This window comes from Talpa occidentalis, unplaced genomic scaffold (genome assembly GCF_014898055.3).
Source record: "Talpa occidentalis isolate TD23 unplaced genomic scaffold, MPIMG_talOcc4v2.1, whole genome shotgun sequence".
Classification (NCBI taxonomy): domain Eukaryota; kingdom Metazoa; phylum Chordata; class Mammalia; order Eulipotyphla; family Talpidae; genus Talpa; species Talpa occidentalis.
In genome coordinates, this window is record NW_026555331.1 from 41,927,180 (window position 1) to 41,942,549 (window position 15,370).

A 15,370-nucleotide genomic window follows, 5' to 3' on the forward strand; every position below is an offset into this window, starting at 1 on the left:
TGATTTTTGTATTTACCATTTGACCTTCTCAATTTTAGCCACTCTATGTCACCCACCCAGTTGTTTAAGATATCGTGAAGCTCAGGACTTGGTGTTGATATCAAAGAGATATGAGTATTTGGGACTGGATGTTTATCTTAATACAGTGCAAAATGTTCCAAATCATACAACTTTTCCTAAAGTTAAACTTTCCTATTTAAGGTCATTATGTTTTTTTTTAAATTATTTTGTTATAATACTTAAGTGGATTTTTGCTTAAGATTAATATTATATTAAAAATTATTTGGTCTGGGCCTCCCCGGTGGCTCAGCAGTTGAGCGCTGGGTTGTGAAGCTGCCCACAGCCTCTGTGGCGCCGGTTCGATCCCCGGCTGCTCCCCGGCCACCAGAGGAGGGTCCCACATGGCGCGCAGACCTCTCCTGCCGCCTGCTGCTCCCCTCAGCAGTGTACTTCGTGAGTCTGCCTGCTCTGCTCCCCACTCTGACTCTGGTGAATTCTCTCACCCTCCCGCGCTTCTGACTATACCCAGTGCTTGTATAAATCAGTCAATCAATCAATCTTAAAAAAATTATTTGGTCTGGTATACCATGTCTGCTCTACAAATTTCAGGAATATTTGTTATGTGAGAACCCTTACTTTTGATATTGGAAGTAATATCTTTTATTTAACTCTAGAAAATCTCTGGCCAAGTGAACATAACAAATTTTCAGACTATTCTGTAAAACCATACCTTTAAGATGCATGGTACTCACTTGGTTCTGCGTATCAATTTGTTTTTCTGGAATCCAAGCTGACTTTCCTGATCTTCCTGGCTGAATGTGATCCCTCCTCTGCTGATCAACCAAAGCCAAGATCAAATGCTGTCTTATAGTTAGTTCTGTCGTTGCCTTATGCATTTCTTATTAGTGTTTCAGCGTTTTTGAAATTTGAGTTATTGCCTCAAAAGGTCATTGTCATACTCAAAATGAATAATCAGATGTTGATCTTTTATAAAATGAAAAAAAGTCAGTTATCAAGAAATAGTGTGAAATGCTCTGTACCCCTCCCTGATGCTTAACACAGAGAAGAGATAATATATTAGAATGGATATAGAATTTGAGATTCATCCTTCTAATTACTAGTCCTATTAGCTGTAGTTTTCTTCTGTAAAAGAGCATAACAAAGGTAACATCTTTCAGAGTGGCTGTGTGCTCACATGAGGAAAAAGATGTGGATGTACTTTTTAAACTGTAAAGATCACATAAAAATGTTACCATACAAAGCTTAAAATAGTTCTTGAGTTGACTATATTGATTACTTAATTGCTATAGCGAAATTGTTCACATCAAATTAATTCATCATTATTAAGAATTATACATTACAAAGACAATTTGACTTTGACTTGACCCATTCATTTCGATGTTTTAAAGTTATCTTTTTTTTTTTAACATACCACATAGATTTAATTCCTCTTATGGCCTGTTTCAAAGGCAGCAGTGTATTAATATAGTTCAATGCCAAAAAAACATAATTTATCCTCAGTCATTCATTTATTAACTTGAAAGATAAATGCTTGGAAGACATTTACTGGGTTGAGAAAAAAAGCTGTAATTACTGTGGGAACAGATTCACCACTCATTGGAATTTAACAGAAATGCAATCTGTACTTTAGTTATATGCAGTCATCAGAGATTTTTGTTATCACCTCAATAAGAAATATTATAGACATAAAAAATTATAGTTTCCATAAATAAAATAATAAATGAAAGCACATCTTGTTTGTTTAACTACTGGTTTGCAGTATAACAGTTTTAATCTAGTAATTATCTTGCTGAAACAGAGAAAAGCAATCTGTTCCACTTTATATTAACAATTACCTAATTTTACTTCTGGAATTGAGTACTATTTTTAGTTTATTCTTAAGTTCATAAAGTTTTCATTATATAATCTTTCTATCAGTCATTTACTTTTAATTGTGAGTACATGTGTGTATATATATGCATATTTGCATGTATGTGCACAAATTTATGTTTCTACCAACAAGTTTCCTTGGGGAAGAAATATTTTTGTCTTTGTACACTTGGTGGCTAACTCAGCATCTTAGACATAAGTTAAACGTGCCAAATATATTCATGACTCATTATGTATTTAAAAAATGAAAATAAATGTCTGGTTGTTAAACTCTTTTCATAATCAAAGTACTTGAATTTACAACCCTGTAGTGAAAATATGAATCCAAAGAGACATTAAAAACAAGTTCCTTACAGTGTTCTACATGAATCACTCTCACCCCTAAAAGTCAAAGTAAAATGTGGGACCTGACTTTCTTACAGACAGTTGTTCATTTCTGTGTTCCTTCTGTGTTTTCCTCAGAAGAAAAATAAAATGTGAAGGGCTGCTTTGAACGCTGTCATCTTTGGAGCTGGCTTCCTTAAGTCAGTGGTGGGCAACCTTAGCATTTATTTTATAAGCAAAGCAAGTTAGTTTTAGATTTTTAAGGAGTGTATTAGGAACCAAAATGTCAACAGCTTATGACTAAAGAAATCCATAAAGTATGGATTTCAATAGGGAAATATGACTACAAGTCAGTGACCACTTAAGAATTGTTGATAATGCCACACTCATAACTTTAGGCCTTGAAACATTCTGCGGGTTAGTCTTATTTAGCATTATAGAGATAAGGAAACTGAAGCATTGTTACATTCAGTAAGATGCCCAGTTACAATGGCAATAAGTGCAAGAGCTGCAAGTTCTACTCAAGGATTTCTGGTCCCAGAGCATGGACTGCTTTATAATATATCTCTGGCAAAAAGGCCTAATTTGACACATCAGGGAGAACTCTGAATGTCTTCAGTAACCAATTTTAATTTCAAGAATGAAGATGTGTGTTAAGAGTACATGTTTGAGCTACACAATGTCAATCAAAGAAAAAAGAAGTGCAAGGATAGAAAGTGCTTCTTTTTAGGGAAAATTTCTCAGCCATTAAAAAACCATGAAAAAGTAGAATTTTGTTCAAATTTTAGCCCTCATATTCTAGCATTTCTTTGCACATCTCATTTCTATTTCAAAAGCTATAGATTACTCAGGAAACAAGTTAGAATTATTGGGATTTATGTTCAAAACATTTTATTAAATTTAGTTTGCTGCATAGCTATTATCATCAATATAACTCTGAGAATTGGTTGAGTTAGCAATTAAGTTTTTTTGACATGCTGACTTAATGGCAAGCTAATTGCTAGCTGAATTGTACTTAGCAGATGGTTGGAAAAAATGTTGATACAAAAACAGTCATATTATTCATTAGTACCAAGCTAGCATCCTAGAACATTGTTTTCGTATACCAATATTAACTGTATTTTAAAAGTTCTATATTATAATATCTATGTATAATATGAATTTAACTCAATGATTCCAATAAGTGCCATCTAAAGAGATGCAAGTTATTATAGGGAGTATTGTTAACAATGACATAAATGAGCATCAGGACAGTTACATAGGAGGAAAGCTTTTATACTAAAATATAAATTACATAAATACATTTCTGGAAAAAATATCTTGAAGTTGTTCATGTAAGCACCCTGGGTTGCTGAGGTGATCATAAATTAAATCATTAAAAAAGTATTGGTATGTTGTATTTATTTAAATCTCATAATAATTTTATTTTTTTAAAGATTTATTTACTTATGCATACAAGAACCGGGGCACAGGCCAGAGGTGCAGGAGGTGAGAGGATTCACCAGAGACAGAGTGGGGAGCAGAACAGGCAGATCAACTGAAATACACTGCTGAGGGGAGAAGTGGGTGAGAAAGGGAAGGTCTTCTGTGCCATGTGGGTAGCTCCCTGGAGGGCCAGGGATTGAATTTGTGCTGCAGAAGCTGTGGGTAGCTTCACAGTGCTGTGCTTAAACCCTTGCACCCCCAGGGAGGCCCAATGTATTGCTATTTTCTTGATCAATTTTATGCAGTACTTGTTGACATTATACTTAGAAAGTTGAGGATTCAGTTTGGTTATACAATCCTAATTACTTCCCATCTCCCTAGAGAGATATACTCCAAATTGACTATAAATAGATATGTTTTCGGTTTTTAATGTAAGTTTAACCATGAAAATGCTTGTGTAGCTATGCTGTTAGTATGTAATGAATAAATTTTATGTTCTGAATAGCATTTTATTTTCTTCAGAATTAAAAATTGCCTTAGGGTCTCTGTTTTCATTTAATTCACTAGATACTTTTCTGTACTTAATGCAAACTTACCTGTATTTATATCACATGCGTACATCTCATCTCAGCATTTCACCTCCTTCACCATTAGCCATTCTATCAATTTCATCTTCTTGAAAAATTTCTTCCAGAGTTTTTGAATAGTTCTGACTTGGACTCATTTCTTTCTGGCCCTCTTGCAGGGCTCATATCCTAAGGGTTCCTGCATCACCATCCTAAATATCCCCTGTGTTCTTGCCTTTGGATTCCTGCTTTAGGAAAACCATGTTCCCCCTTCCTGCTTTATCTCCTTGTTTAGGTGAAGTACATCCTCCTGTACTCTTGAGAGGAAAGATGAATTGGAGATACATTTTTTGGCAACTGTATATCTGAAAATATCTTTAATTTGAAAATATCTTTAACTATCCCCATATTTTATATTTTGGGTTTTAGGTAGAGAATTTTGGGGTGTTAATAATCTTCCCTTAGAAGTTTTAGAACCTGTTTTCATTGCTTATTAGCTTGTAGTGTGTCTGCTGAGAGACTTGCTGACATTCTGTTCGTTTATATGAAGACAGTTCTCTCTCTTTTCTTCCCTTTTTCTCTCTGGAAGTGTGGAGAATCTGCTCTTTGTCCCAATGGACAGAGACATCACAGTAATCTGCTTGGTGTGCATTTGTTCTCACGCATTGTACCAGGCAGTCAGTGGACCTTTTCAATGTTCTTCAGTTTTAATAATATTTTTTTTTATAAAAAATTATTTTGGGGGTCTCCCTGGTGGCCTACGGGTTGTCTCAGTGCTACCACCTTGAAGGCCCACCACAATGACCTGAGTTCGATCTCCAGCCCAGGAGCTGACCCACATAGAACAGCAGAAATCTCCTGTTTTGTTTGCTCCTCCCCTCCCCTCAGCAGTGTATTTCAGTAGATCTGCCTGTTCTGCTCCCCACTCTGTTTCTGGTGAATCCTCTCACTACCCTCTGTATCTCAGGTCTACACTCCAGTTTTTCTACATGAAAATAAATAAAATCTTTAAAAAATTATTTTTGAATGATCATCTTTCTTTCTGAAACCCTGTTATTCAGATATTCATTTAGTAATTTTATATATCCTTCCACTCCTATTTCCTATCTCTGTTTTATTCTATATTTTCTGGAGAATATCTCAATTTTGTCTTCCTAACCTATATTGAGTCATTTATTTGTTTTCTTACATGTTAATTTTTGAAAGCTCTTTTACCTGCCTCTGAACACTCAGTTTTAATTGCTTGTTCTTGTTTCCTAAATGCAGTATCTTTCTTCTTTTAGAAGCTTTTGGTTTTTTCTTTTTGAAGTTTTACTCCTCCTGTACAATCCTATTTGTATATCCTCCAATTACTTTTTCCTTTCTTTTTGGTATTTTCTTCTTATGTCAAATGTTTTCTACTATCTGTCGATCCTTCTCTGTTCATATTAACAGTGTGGTGTTAAGATATGGGTGGATAGCTTTGTAAGCCCAAAGGTACAGTTGCTATAGGGTGATCTGGTTGGCCAATTCCTTTGGGGGGGGACCCATGATAGCATCTTTAAGTCTTTCCTTTCAGTCTACTCATATTGCCAATTATGATGTCTTATAGTGTCCTGCCAGTTGTTTGGAAACTAAGGAAAAGGAGAATGCTAGGGATTTCTATAGCATTCTCTCCTGTTTTCAATTATTCTCCAATTTGCTTGTTGTCTGAGAGGCAACTATTCCTTTTCTACAGAAAACTGCTCCAGCTTTTGAGTGGGTTAAGAACAGTTGGGAAAAGTGATACTGGAAACTGTTTTCTCAACAGAGTTTCAGCCATTTATAACCTCTATTCTAGAGGATGCCTTCCACTCTGGCCTTTGAAAATTCTGGGTTACAGCTGGATTCAGATTTTTAGGATGTGCTAAGTCAGGTGCACTTTTCTATCGGCTGCCCACCTTCTGAAATAATATTGTTCCCATTCTCTTTGTACATTGGGTTTTCACTTTAAGGTCTCCTCATTATTTTATTTGTTTTTTAAAAGATTTATTTATTTACACAAGAACCAGGGTACAGGCCAGATGTGCAGGAAGGTGACAGTGTTCACCAGAGACAGTGGGAAACAGAACAGGCAGACTGACGAAATACACTGCTGTGGGGAGCAGCGGGCGAGACAGGAAAGGTCTGCCTTGCCATGTGGGATCATTGCCGGCTGGCTGGGATTGAACCCGCGCTGCAGAAGCTGTGGACAGCTTCACAGCACTGTGCTCAACCACCTGCGTCACCAGGGGAGGTCCTCATCATTATTTTAATGAAGTTTCAGGAGGAAGCAGAGCTCAATTCATATGTTTAACCTATTATGTGTAACCAGAAGCACCACCAATTTAATTTAAAGTGGAAATGATAAGAGTAAGGTATTCAGAGTAGAAATAGTAGTCGTGTTACAGGCAGCTGCAGTAATATCACACCTGGAGACAAGTCTCCTATTTTCACTATCACAATCTGTGATTAACAAACTAGTCTTCAAATTAATGACTACAGAAAAGAGATGATAATGAGAAAAACTAAAAGAGCCATTGATATTTATCTGGAAAACAGAAGGCTTCAAGTATTCTATGATCAATATTTGAATGCAACAAAATTGAACATTCATGCACTAGTTATATCAGTTCCTGGTTGAAAGTATTTGGAAGAGTGGGGTAACATTACTCTTTTAAATTTTTTTTGACACTTGTTTTATTCGAAAGAGATTAGATGTTAAGTTTGGTTTGAGAGGACATGAGAAGGATAACTGAACCAAGTGGAAAAAATTACATTAAGGCTGCATGCAAAGAGAACTTACCATAGAATTCAGATACATAAATACACACAGGGAAAGGAAAATAACATAAACGTGTGAACTAGATGGATAAATACATTAGCAAACTGAGAAGAACATGTTATGTATGAAATAGCAGCAGTACCGAGTGATTTTTTTCAAAAATGTAATATATTTTGATTTGTATTTGTAATATTCCAATGTGGGGACATTAATTAATTAATTTTAAAGATTTATTTATTTATTTATACAAGCACTGGGTACAGTCAGAAGTGCGGGAGGGTGAGAGAATTCACCAGAGACAGAGCGGGGAACAGAACAGGCAGACCGATGAAACACACTGCTGAGGGGAGCAGCGGGCGAGGCAGGAGAGGTCTGCGCGCCATGTGGGACCCTCGCTAGTGGCCAGGAATCGACCCGGCGCTGCAGGAGCTGTGGGCAGCTTCACAGCCCAGCGCTCAACCGCTGCGCCACCAGGGGAGGCCCGGGACATTAATTTAATTTAAAAAATTCTATGGTTTTCACCAAACATATGGATGGCATGAATTTATCCAATGAGACTCTGGTTTGTTACCTTTCTAATGCTTTGGTCACAATTGGCTATTATTATTGGAATTTTCTAAGCAAGACTGATCATATATTAGGCACAATATTAAGAATGAAGTTGAATTAATATCTAATTGTCTTTTTACACAGAGATGCTATGCCTTCCTGAAATTTGGTCTTTTTAAAAAATGAAATTGCCCATGAAATAGTACCCATTGTATGGAACCCTGTCTTTCAATTTTCTTTTTTGTGCCTTTCACCATTTTTTATCATTTAATATCATTGTGTAATCACATACACATTGTTTTACTCATATTTGGCAACTTATATGTGGCTCTTTTGAAATAATCACTTAGGAAGGAGGCACAATTGTAGGCTAAACTGATATCTTGTTATTCTTTGGTTCTTAATATCTACATACTCACTCTATTCCAAAGTAGTGCAATTTTAATCATTCAATGGGAAAAATACGCATGGTGGATTTACACTAATAAAAATTTAAATCTGGGATATATGTTTAAGATCATATTCTAGCCTCTAGTTTAATTTGAGGGGCTTGTGATCTAGAGAAGTTAAATGACATGGTAAGTGGTGTCCAATGCCTCATACATGGTGGTGGAAAAAGTAGAAAAGAAAGAGAAGGCATGACCTTGTTCTGAGGAAGTTTACTATTTCAATGGAAGGCAAAGACAACACACAGATATCTATGAGAAAAGTATACAAAATGATGCCATTATATTTCATCAAAATTGCTTCTGGTAGCTGAGGAAGTAACTTCAAACAAAAGATAAAGTGATACTATAGAAATTTGAACTCTGTCCTGTGGCCTTCTCCACCTTTTGTCCATGGTCCTGCACCTCCTCCCTGCCACTACTTTCATGCTAGAAACATTCATTATCAATGACCAGAGTAAAATGGGAATGAGAGATATATAAAATTATAATAATATTGAAAGAATAATACATGTTAGCTAACAAATAATTAACTTGTAATCAATTAAACATTAAAATGAGTGCCTCCTTACATTTAACAAGGAGGTATTGACTATTTTTAAAGAACTTTAATATATACCTCTCTACTTTGCATAATGTAGTATTGGCTCTATACAGACAACCCTGATTTCATAAAAAGAAAACATAGAAAATGATTATCTTGTCTCCACCAGTATGAATACTGCTCAGGAAACAATTACTAAGAGAATGAAATTACAAATTAAATAATTCCATTTTCTTCCTAACATTCAAAAGTATAAAAGACATAAATATCAAAGGACTAAGCTGATCATTAAAAAAATAAGTGTCTCATGACTGGGAAAGTTTAAACATGCACAAAAAATAAGATGATAGTCTTTCATGAAAGAAATTGCAGCTTTGAATTTATAGGTGATTGTCCAGAAAGATATGCAGAAAATATTATTCATTGTAGGAAACTGGAAGGTAGAATATGATGGAGTAAGGATCACATTTTTCTCTTTGAGGTGATTTATATTTAAATGAGTTTTCCCTAATCCTCTAAACTGAAGTGCAAATTGGTTATCAAAGTCCTTTGCTCTAAGGGTTGTTTTACATAATAACGAATATCACAGAAATTCCTCAAAGGGAAATATTGATTTAGGCAACATCACAGGCTATTTCAATTGCAGCAAAACTTTGCATTAGTGCCATAGACAGCATATAGAAAACTTTCCAAAAATCTAAATTTCTCTATTAAGAGGTATGGCAGCATATCTTTTCTTAGTAGAAAATATATTTATAACAAATGTTTAATAAATATAATTCTATTTTATCTATCATTTCTCATCCACAGTAACTTAACAAAAACTAGTGCTAAGCATCTGGGTTGTATTTTCAAGAAAATGGGCTGCATGAAAGGAAATGTTCATTTGCTTATATATGCCTGTATTATTACCAATTCCAGATAGCTCAATTATTGAGACTTTACTCTCTCTGTGTTATATACCTTATATATGTGTTACTCTATTCACTTCTTATAATGAGAGGTAGCCACTACTATTACCATTATAAATGAGAACTGAAGCTGAGTGGCATTTGAACCAGAGTTTTTCTCATTTAATATGCTATGCCACCAACTCACAGCCAGCTTCTTTTCAGTCTTGAGCCCTATATGGCTCATCACCAGAAGCTCTAGTCTTCACCCCAGTGATACAGTCAACAGATAGGCTGATTCCACTTTGTTGTAGCTCTGTGGTCCTACTAATATATCCCAAAGGATTTGGTTCTCATCCATTTGCAGTGACCTAGGTAACATCACTTCACTGAGATACTTGGACTGATTTGGACTATAAATTAGAAAGAACACTGGATTCACTCCCAAAATCTGTGTTTGCTAGGTCTATAATTAACTACTTATATTGCTATGAAAAAAATCAGTATACCTTCTTGGTTTCTAATTTGCAAAATGAGAAGATTGAATCTGATCAATGGATTTAATGATCATATTACAGTTTTTTTTTTTTAAAGTGAAACTCTGTTAGCAACTTAGGTCTTAAGTTGAAACCTGAAACAAAACAGATAAAGGTATAGCTATGCTGTTTGGAGCAAACGTTGGGTATGGTGGAAGCATGAATTCATCTATTTAGAAGACCCAATGAACCTTCATTTCATAAACAAGGAGCCTCTGAAGTATCTAAGAACATAATTTTCAAACCATGCACTAGATAATCTGTTTATCCCAGTTCTCATAATTTTTAATTTAAAAAATATCTGTAAATACATGAAGAGGGCATTAGAATTATACAAGAACAGAGCACGGGTCAGGACTGATAATTCAAAGAAGACAGAACATTAGGTAAAAATGAAGCATGTATCAAATGACTTGGCTGTGGGTAATAAGGGGTACAGTTAATGTTGAGCATCCTGAAGCTAGGACTGAAGTTTTGCAGATTTCAGTAACGCAGGAAGTGGCCCTTTGTCATCATGATATTTGATTTACATTGTGCCATAACTTAGTGAAATATGAATATTATTTTAGTCTGTCAGTGTTAATACATTAATGGATTTCATTTTCTTAATCTTTTCTTGATATCGATACATAAACTTTTCATTATGAGCCAATCTTTTCTTGATATTGATATATAACCTTTTAATTATGATCCAACTATCACTTATTAATACCATCAATTTTTTTTTTCTTTTTAAAGACATGCATTTTAGACAAGTTGCTTCACATTCTCCAATAAAGTAAGTACTCAGATTCCACCATTGCAATTCTTGGCTTGAAGACTTTATTTGAGTATCTGTATAGAACTCTATTAAACTCAGCCAGTGTCCCGTGGTCCTGGGCTGTCTCTGTGATTGACAGTGTCTAACTGGTTTAATTTCAACATGTCTGTGGCCACAGATCCTTTTCACTTACCTGCCTCCGCCTTCTGCTGCTTCTCAATCTTCTCCAGGCGTCCTAGTAAGGAGTCAATTTTAGTTTTGATTTGGGTTAATTCTTTCTTGATTGTCTGTAACTCATCTGATTTCACTGAAAAGAGGAAAGGAAAACAACAGTAGATCAAATGCCTACTTCACTTAGAATTCAACTCATAGACACCCTATGTTTCCTCAAGATTGTGTTAAATCAATAGAATATTTTTCAATTTTAATCAGTTTCTTTTACTTCTAGGGATCCTGGAATCCTGGGTGAACTTGCTAATCACAAACAGTGATTCACAGTGGTGTGAACGGTTAATCCTAAATATTTTTGCTGTTGGTTAGGAAATGAGATAGAGGAAACTAGAAAAATACTGTAAAAAACCTGAATTCAGTTTTAATAGATAAAACTGAACTATACGAGGGATTTAGATTGAGGAATAATGAACTCACTGAGGAATATGTTGTAATATGTTGACTGTTGCAGCAGTCAATGACATTTTTAATCCAACTCCTTGGTGACTGAATGAAAAAACTAGGAAATAATATTTGATCTCTCCAGAAATGACTTAGCTCCTAGGGAATTCTCTCCAATTTACTGAACTCTTGCTATTTTACCTACCGATTTTTTATTTTTTAAAAAATGTATTTCATTTTTAAACATCCTTGTTTATTTTTTTTTAATACAGTATTTCTCCCCTCAGGTATAGTCACCTTGGTTTTACCATATGACCCAGCAATTTCACTCCTAGGTATCTATCCAAAGAGCACAAAAACGCTAATTTGAAAGGAAACCTGCATGCCTAAGTTTATAGCAGAACTATTTACAAGATTTGAAAACAATCTACTCTTTTCAAAAAAAAAAAAAAAATGAGGCAGTGGTTGTGCATACCTTTCTTTTAAGCCCCAGGGTTAAAGGGAAAGGAAATTCACTGAATCTATCATGATATTTTCTGTAGTAATGGTTCTCATTTCAGGCTTTTAATGTTTAATATGGTTTCCAACATATGGTTATGGAGACTAACACAGGATTGACAACTTTTCTTTTTGCCAAGTAAAGATGCTAAAAACAACAAGAAACATCTGGCTATCAATTATAATAATTATTGTATTAAAAAAAAGGTTTGGTCCTTCCTGGTGGTGCAGGGGCTAACGACAGTGCTGTCAAGCTATCAGCATGCCAAGGAGCAACCCACATGGCTCAGCAGACCTCTGCTGCATCACCTGCTGCTCCCTTCACTCAGCAGGGTGTTTCAGTAGATCTGACTATTCCGTTCCCCACTCTCTCTGGTGAATCCTCTCACCCCACCCCCCGCACTTCTGGCTTACACCCCAGTTCTTGTATGCATAAATAAGTAAATCTTTAAAAAAATAAAAAAAGGGCTTAAGGGAAGGATAATCTCACAGAGGACAGCCTTTTAATGAAATAAGCTTATATTTAGAGAAAAATCAATACGCTCTTTTATTTTCTAATATTTCGGAGAACCACTGGAAACTTTGTCATGAACCCCTAATAACCGGAGGTTGAAAATAAAGCTATTATTATAGAACAACTACAACAGCTTAGGAGATTTCATGAGGTGGGGTTTGGGGTATCCATGCCTCAGTAGAGAACTATGCTTCAGGTTCTGGGGCACAGCCTATTATTCTTTTCTGTCACTTTTCCTTTCAAGTTTATAATGATCTCAGCTTGAACATTCCCCAGGAATTTCAGAAGAAATTGAGTGTTTAGCTTGATTCTTTAGTCTTCAGGACATTGTTTTATAAATAATAAAAACTAAAAGCAATCTTTGTTTTCTAGCAATAGAGTTACTTGTCAACTAAGAAATATGATACAACATATTGATAAATTATGCATCAATATATATTAGTTGCTCAAAGGAAGAACAGATTTTTTCTACTATTAAAATGACAAAGAGTTTCCATTATGAAATCAGAATATTTTTAATAAAAAGCAGATTTTTATTTATGATGCCATATTTGCAAAATAAACACTACAAGACTCAGGGACCCCGCAGAGTGTTCCTATTATGAACAACCAAACTAAAAGTAGAACACAGTTTAAAATAGAGACTCTGCTCCTTAAGTCAATTATTTCAGACATCAAAGAGCCATTGTTCAACTGCAGCTAAATTTGAAAAACATCATCTGTCACAATTGCAAATTGATTCTGCTTTGAAGAATGATTTTCATTTCCTGTGATGGACGTATGTCATGTAGTTTTACTTAAACCTATCAAATTTAATAGACAATATTTTATCTTACAACATTAGATTTCAGTGCAGGAGAAATAGGACTGTGGCTGGAAACTAATAGAATGGATTTCTCAGTAAGTGGAGCCATTTCTCAACCTGGGAATGCATATTTATTTATTTTCTTAAAAAAACATAAATAAACCACCTATACCCCATTTTATTGAAACCCCATAAAAAACTAATGAGAAATCTGATCTCACCAAGCAGAATGACAGGATTGCCCAAGGAGTCCAAGGTTTTCTTTTATCTAGACTTCAGGCTAGCATGGAAGGAATGACTTTTAAGATGAGAGCTAGATCATTATGAAACTTGGGTCTAATTTGTTAATGCTGTTCAAGCTTAGAGATAAGAAGGATGTGATCAGATATATTCTGTCTGGTCATTCCTGGCTTCTTACCAGGAAATGTTGAAATCAGTCTCCAGCCCTGTGTAAACTTCCCAGTTCCTTTCTTAGAATAGTGAGCAGCAAATGTCTATCAAGGTCCTCTAAAGCAGGGCTTAGAAATAGTCTTGGGTTTCTTCTTGACCAATTTTGGAAGTTGTTTCTTTCTCACACTTCAGTGTTTTCTTTGGGAAGAAGCCTTTCTCTTACCTGGCCTAGTGACTATACTCCTATTTCTTCCTGTTTTCTGATGCATTAACATTCTATAGGTGGAGTTTTGTTCTGCTGTGCTCTGTTAGCCAGTGTAAAATCTCTGTTTAATGTACTTCCCTCTCTGACTCTACTTTGTCTTTTCTGGACTTTTGGGGGGATTTTGCTAACAATTTCTTTATGGCACTGGGGTTTACATTAAGCCCCAGTCTTTTTTCTACCTAGTCCTCCAAAATGGATCTATATTTACAACTATAGATTTCTAAATTTAGAATTTTAATAATCTCTGCAACTTTGATTTCTGATATTTTTCCAAAAGAAAAAGTTAAGAATTAAGGAGACTTTAGTCCAAAGCAACCATGCCCATTTTCTTTTCTTTCACATATTTTTGTTGTCCATTTTCATTGGAGTCTTTTTTTTTTTTTAAGATTTATTTATTTATACAAGCACTGGGGTATAGGCCAGAGGCGCGGGAGGGTGAAATAATTTACCAGAGACAGAGCAGGGAGCAGAACAGGCAGAAGGACTGAAATACACTGCTGAGGGGAGCAGTGGGCGAGATAGGAGAGGTCTGCCTCACCATGCGGGTAGCTCCCTGGCTGGCCGTGAATTGAACTGGCACTGCATTCAACCTGCTGCACCACCAGAAAGACCCTTCATTGCATTCTTAAATGAGCTTCCACCTTCAGTTTGTCCAAATGATTGCACCGTACTCTCAAAATAATATTTATAAGTCATAATAAGACTTTCCTACTGAAAACTTCCAGAATGTCCCTACTTGTGTAGGAAAAAGGCTAGAATCTTTATACACATGCACAAATGAAACTCTTTAAACTTATATTCTATGCTCCAAAGCATAGTACTGGCTTATATTCTATTAGTTCTTACAATATGCTCTCCACTTGAACAGAACAACTTAGTGCATGGAAGTGCATGGAAGCAGATAGACTCTAGTCTATCACAGTTCACTTCTATGACCCTTGGAGAGTCATTTGTAATCTCTAAGATTCAAATTTGTCATTTTTATAACTTCCGTCTTCTACCTTAGAGGCTTCTTATAAGGATTTAATGAATAATGCACATAAAGCACTTAGTACCATGCCCAGAACATCATCAGACTGACTGAATATACGACAGACACAGTAAGTATTATTGTTGTTATTACATGCCTATTTCAGCTGACTGTCTCTCTCTCCCCTCAAAGTCTATATATAGCCTATTTGCTTTGTAGAGTTTAGTTTAAGTCTTGCCTCACCTATGGGTTCTTCTTTGACCAGCCCACTCTAGGCGCATCTCTTACCTGCAGCCTATTTAACAGCTTCTCACTTTACTCCTAGGTGTACACTGCCTGTTGATTTTTACTTTGTATGTCTACTTTTTTTTATATTAAAGTGCAATCTCCTTGAAAGTGACTACCTGATTGGGCACTGAAAAATTTTAGGAGTCACACTTTTGTATGTTTTTTTGTGTGTTTTTATAAGTTCCTTCTTTTCTTAATGACTGATGAGGCTCTGATGCTTATCATAAGGTTCTGGACTTTGAAGTCTGTCCTCCTTAATTAAAAAATGATAATCACAGCTTTAAGAAGAGATTCTAAGTCAGATCAGTACCTAATG

At 35.4% G+C, this 15,370-nt stretch overlaps 1 protein-coding gene across 16 annotated transcripts in view; it reads right to left on the reverse strand.

The window, feature by feature from the left end:
• The window catches only part of RALYL (RALY RNA binding protein like), a 610,187-nt gene that overhangs the window by 37,123 nt on the left and 557,694 nt on the right, over nucleotides 1–15,370 (reverse strand). For all 16 annotated transcript variants that reach the window (XM_054692165.1, XM_054692167.1, XM_054692166.1 and 13 more), the window contains one exon: nucleotides 10,906–11,019. In XM_054692165.1, the coding sequence (XP_054548140.1) occupies nucleotides 10,906–11,019 (114 nt within the window). The remainder of the gene's footprint in view (nucleotides 1–10,905; nucleotides 11,020–15,370) is intronic.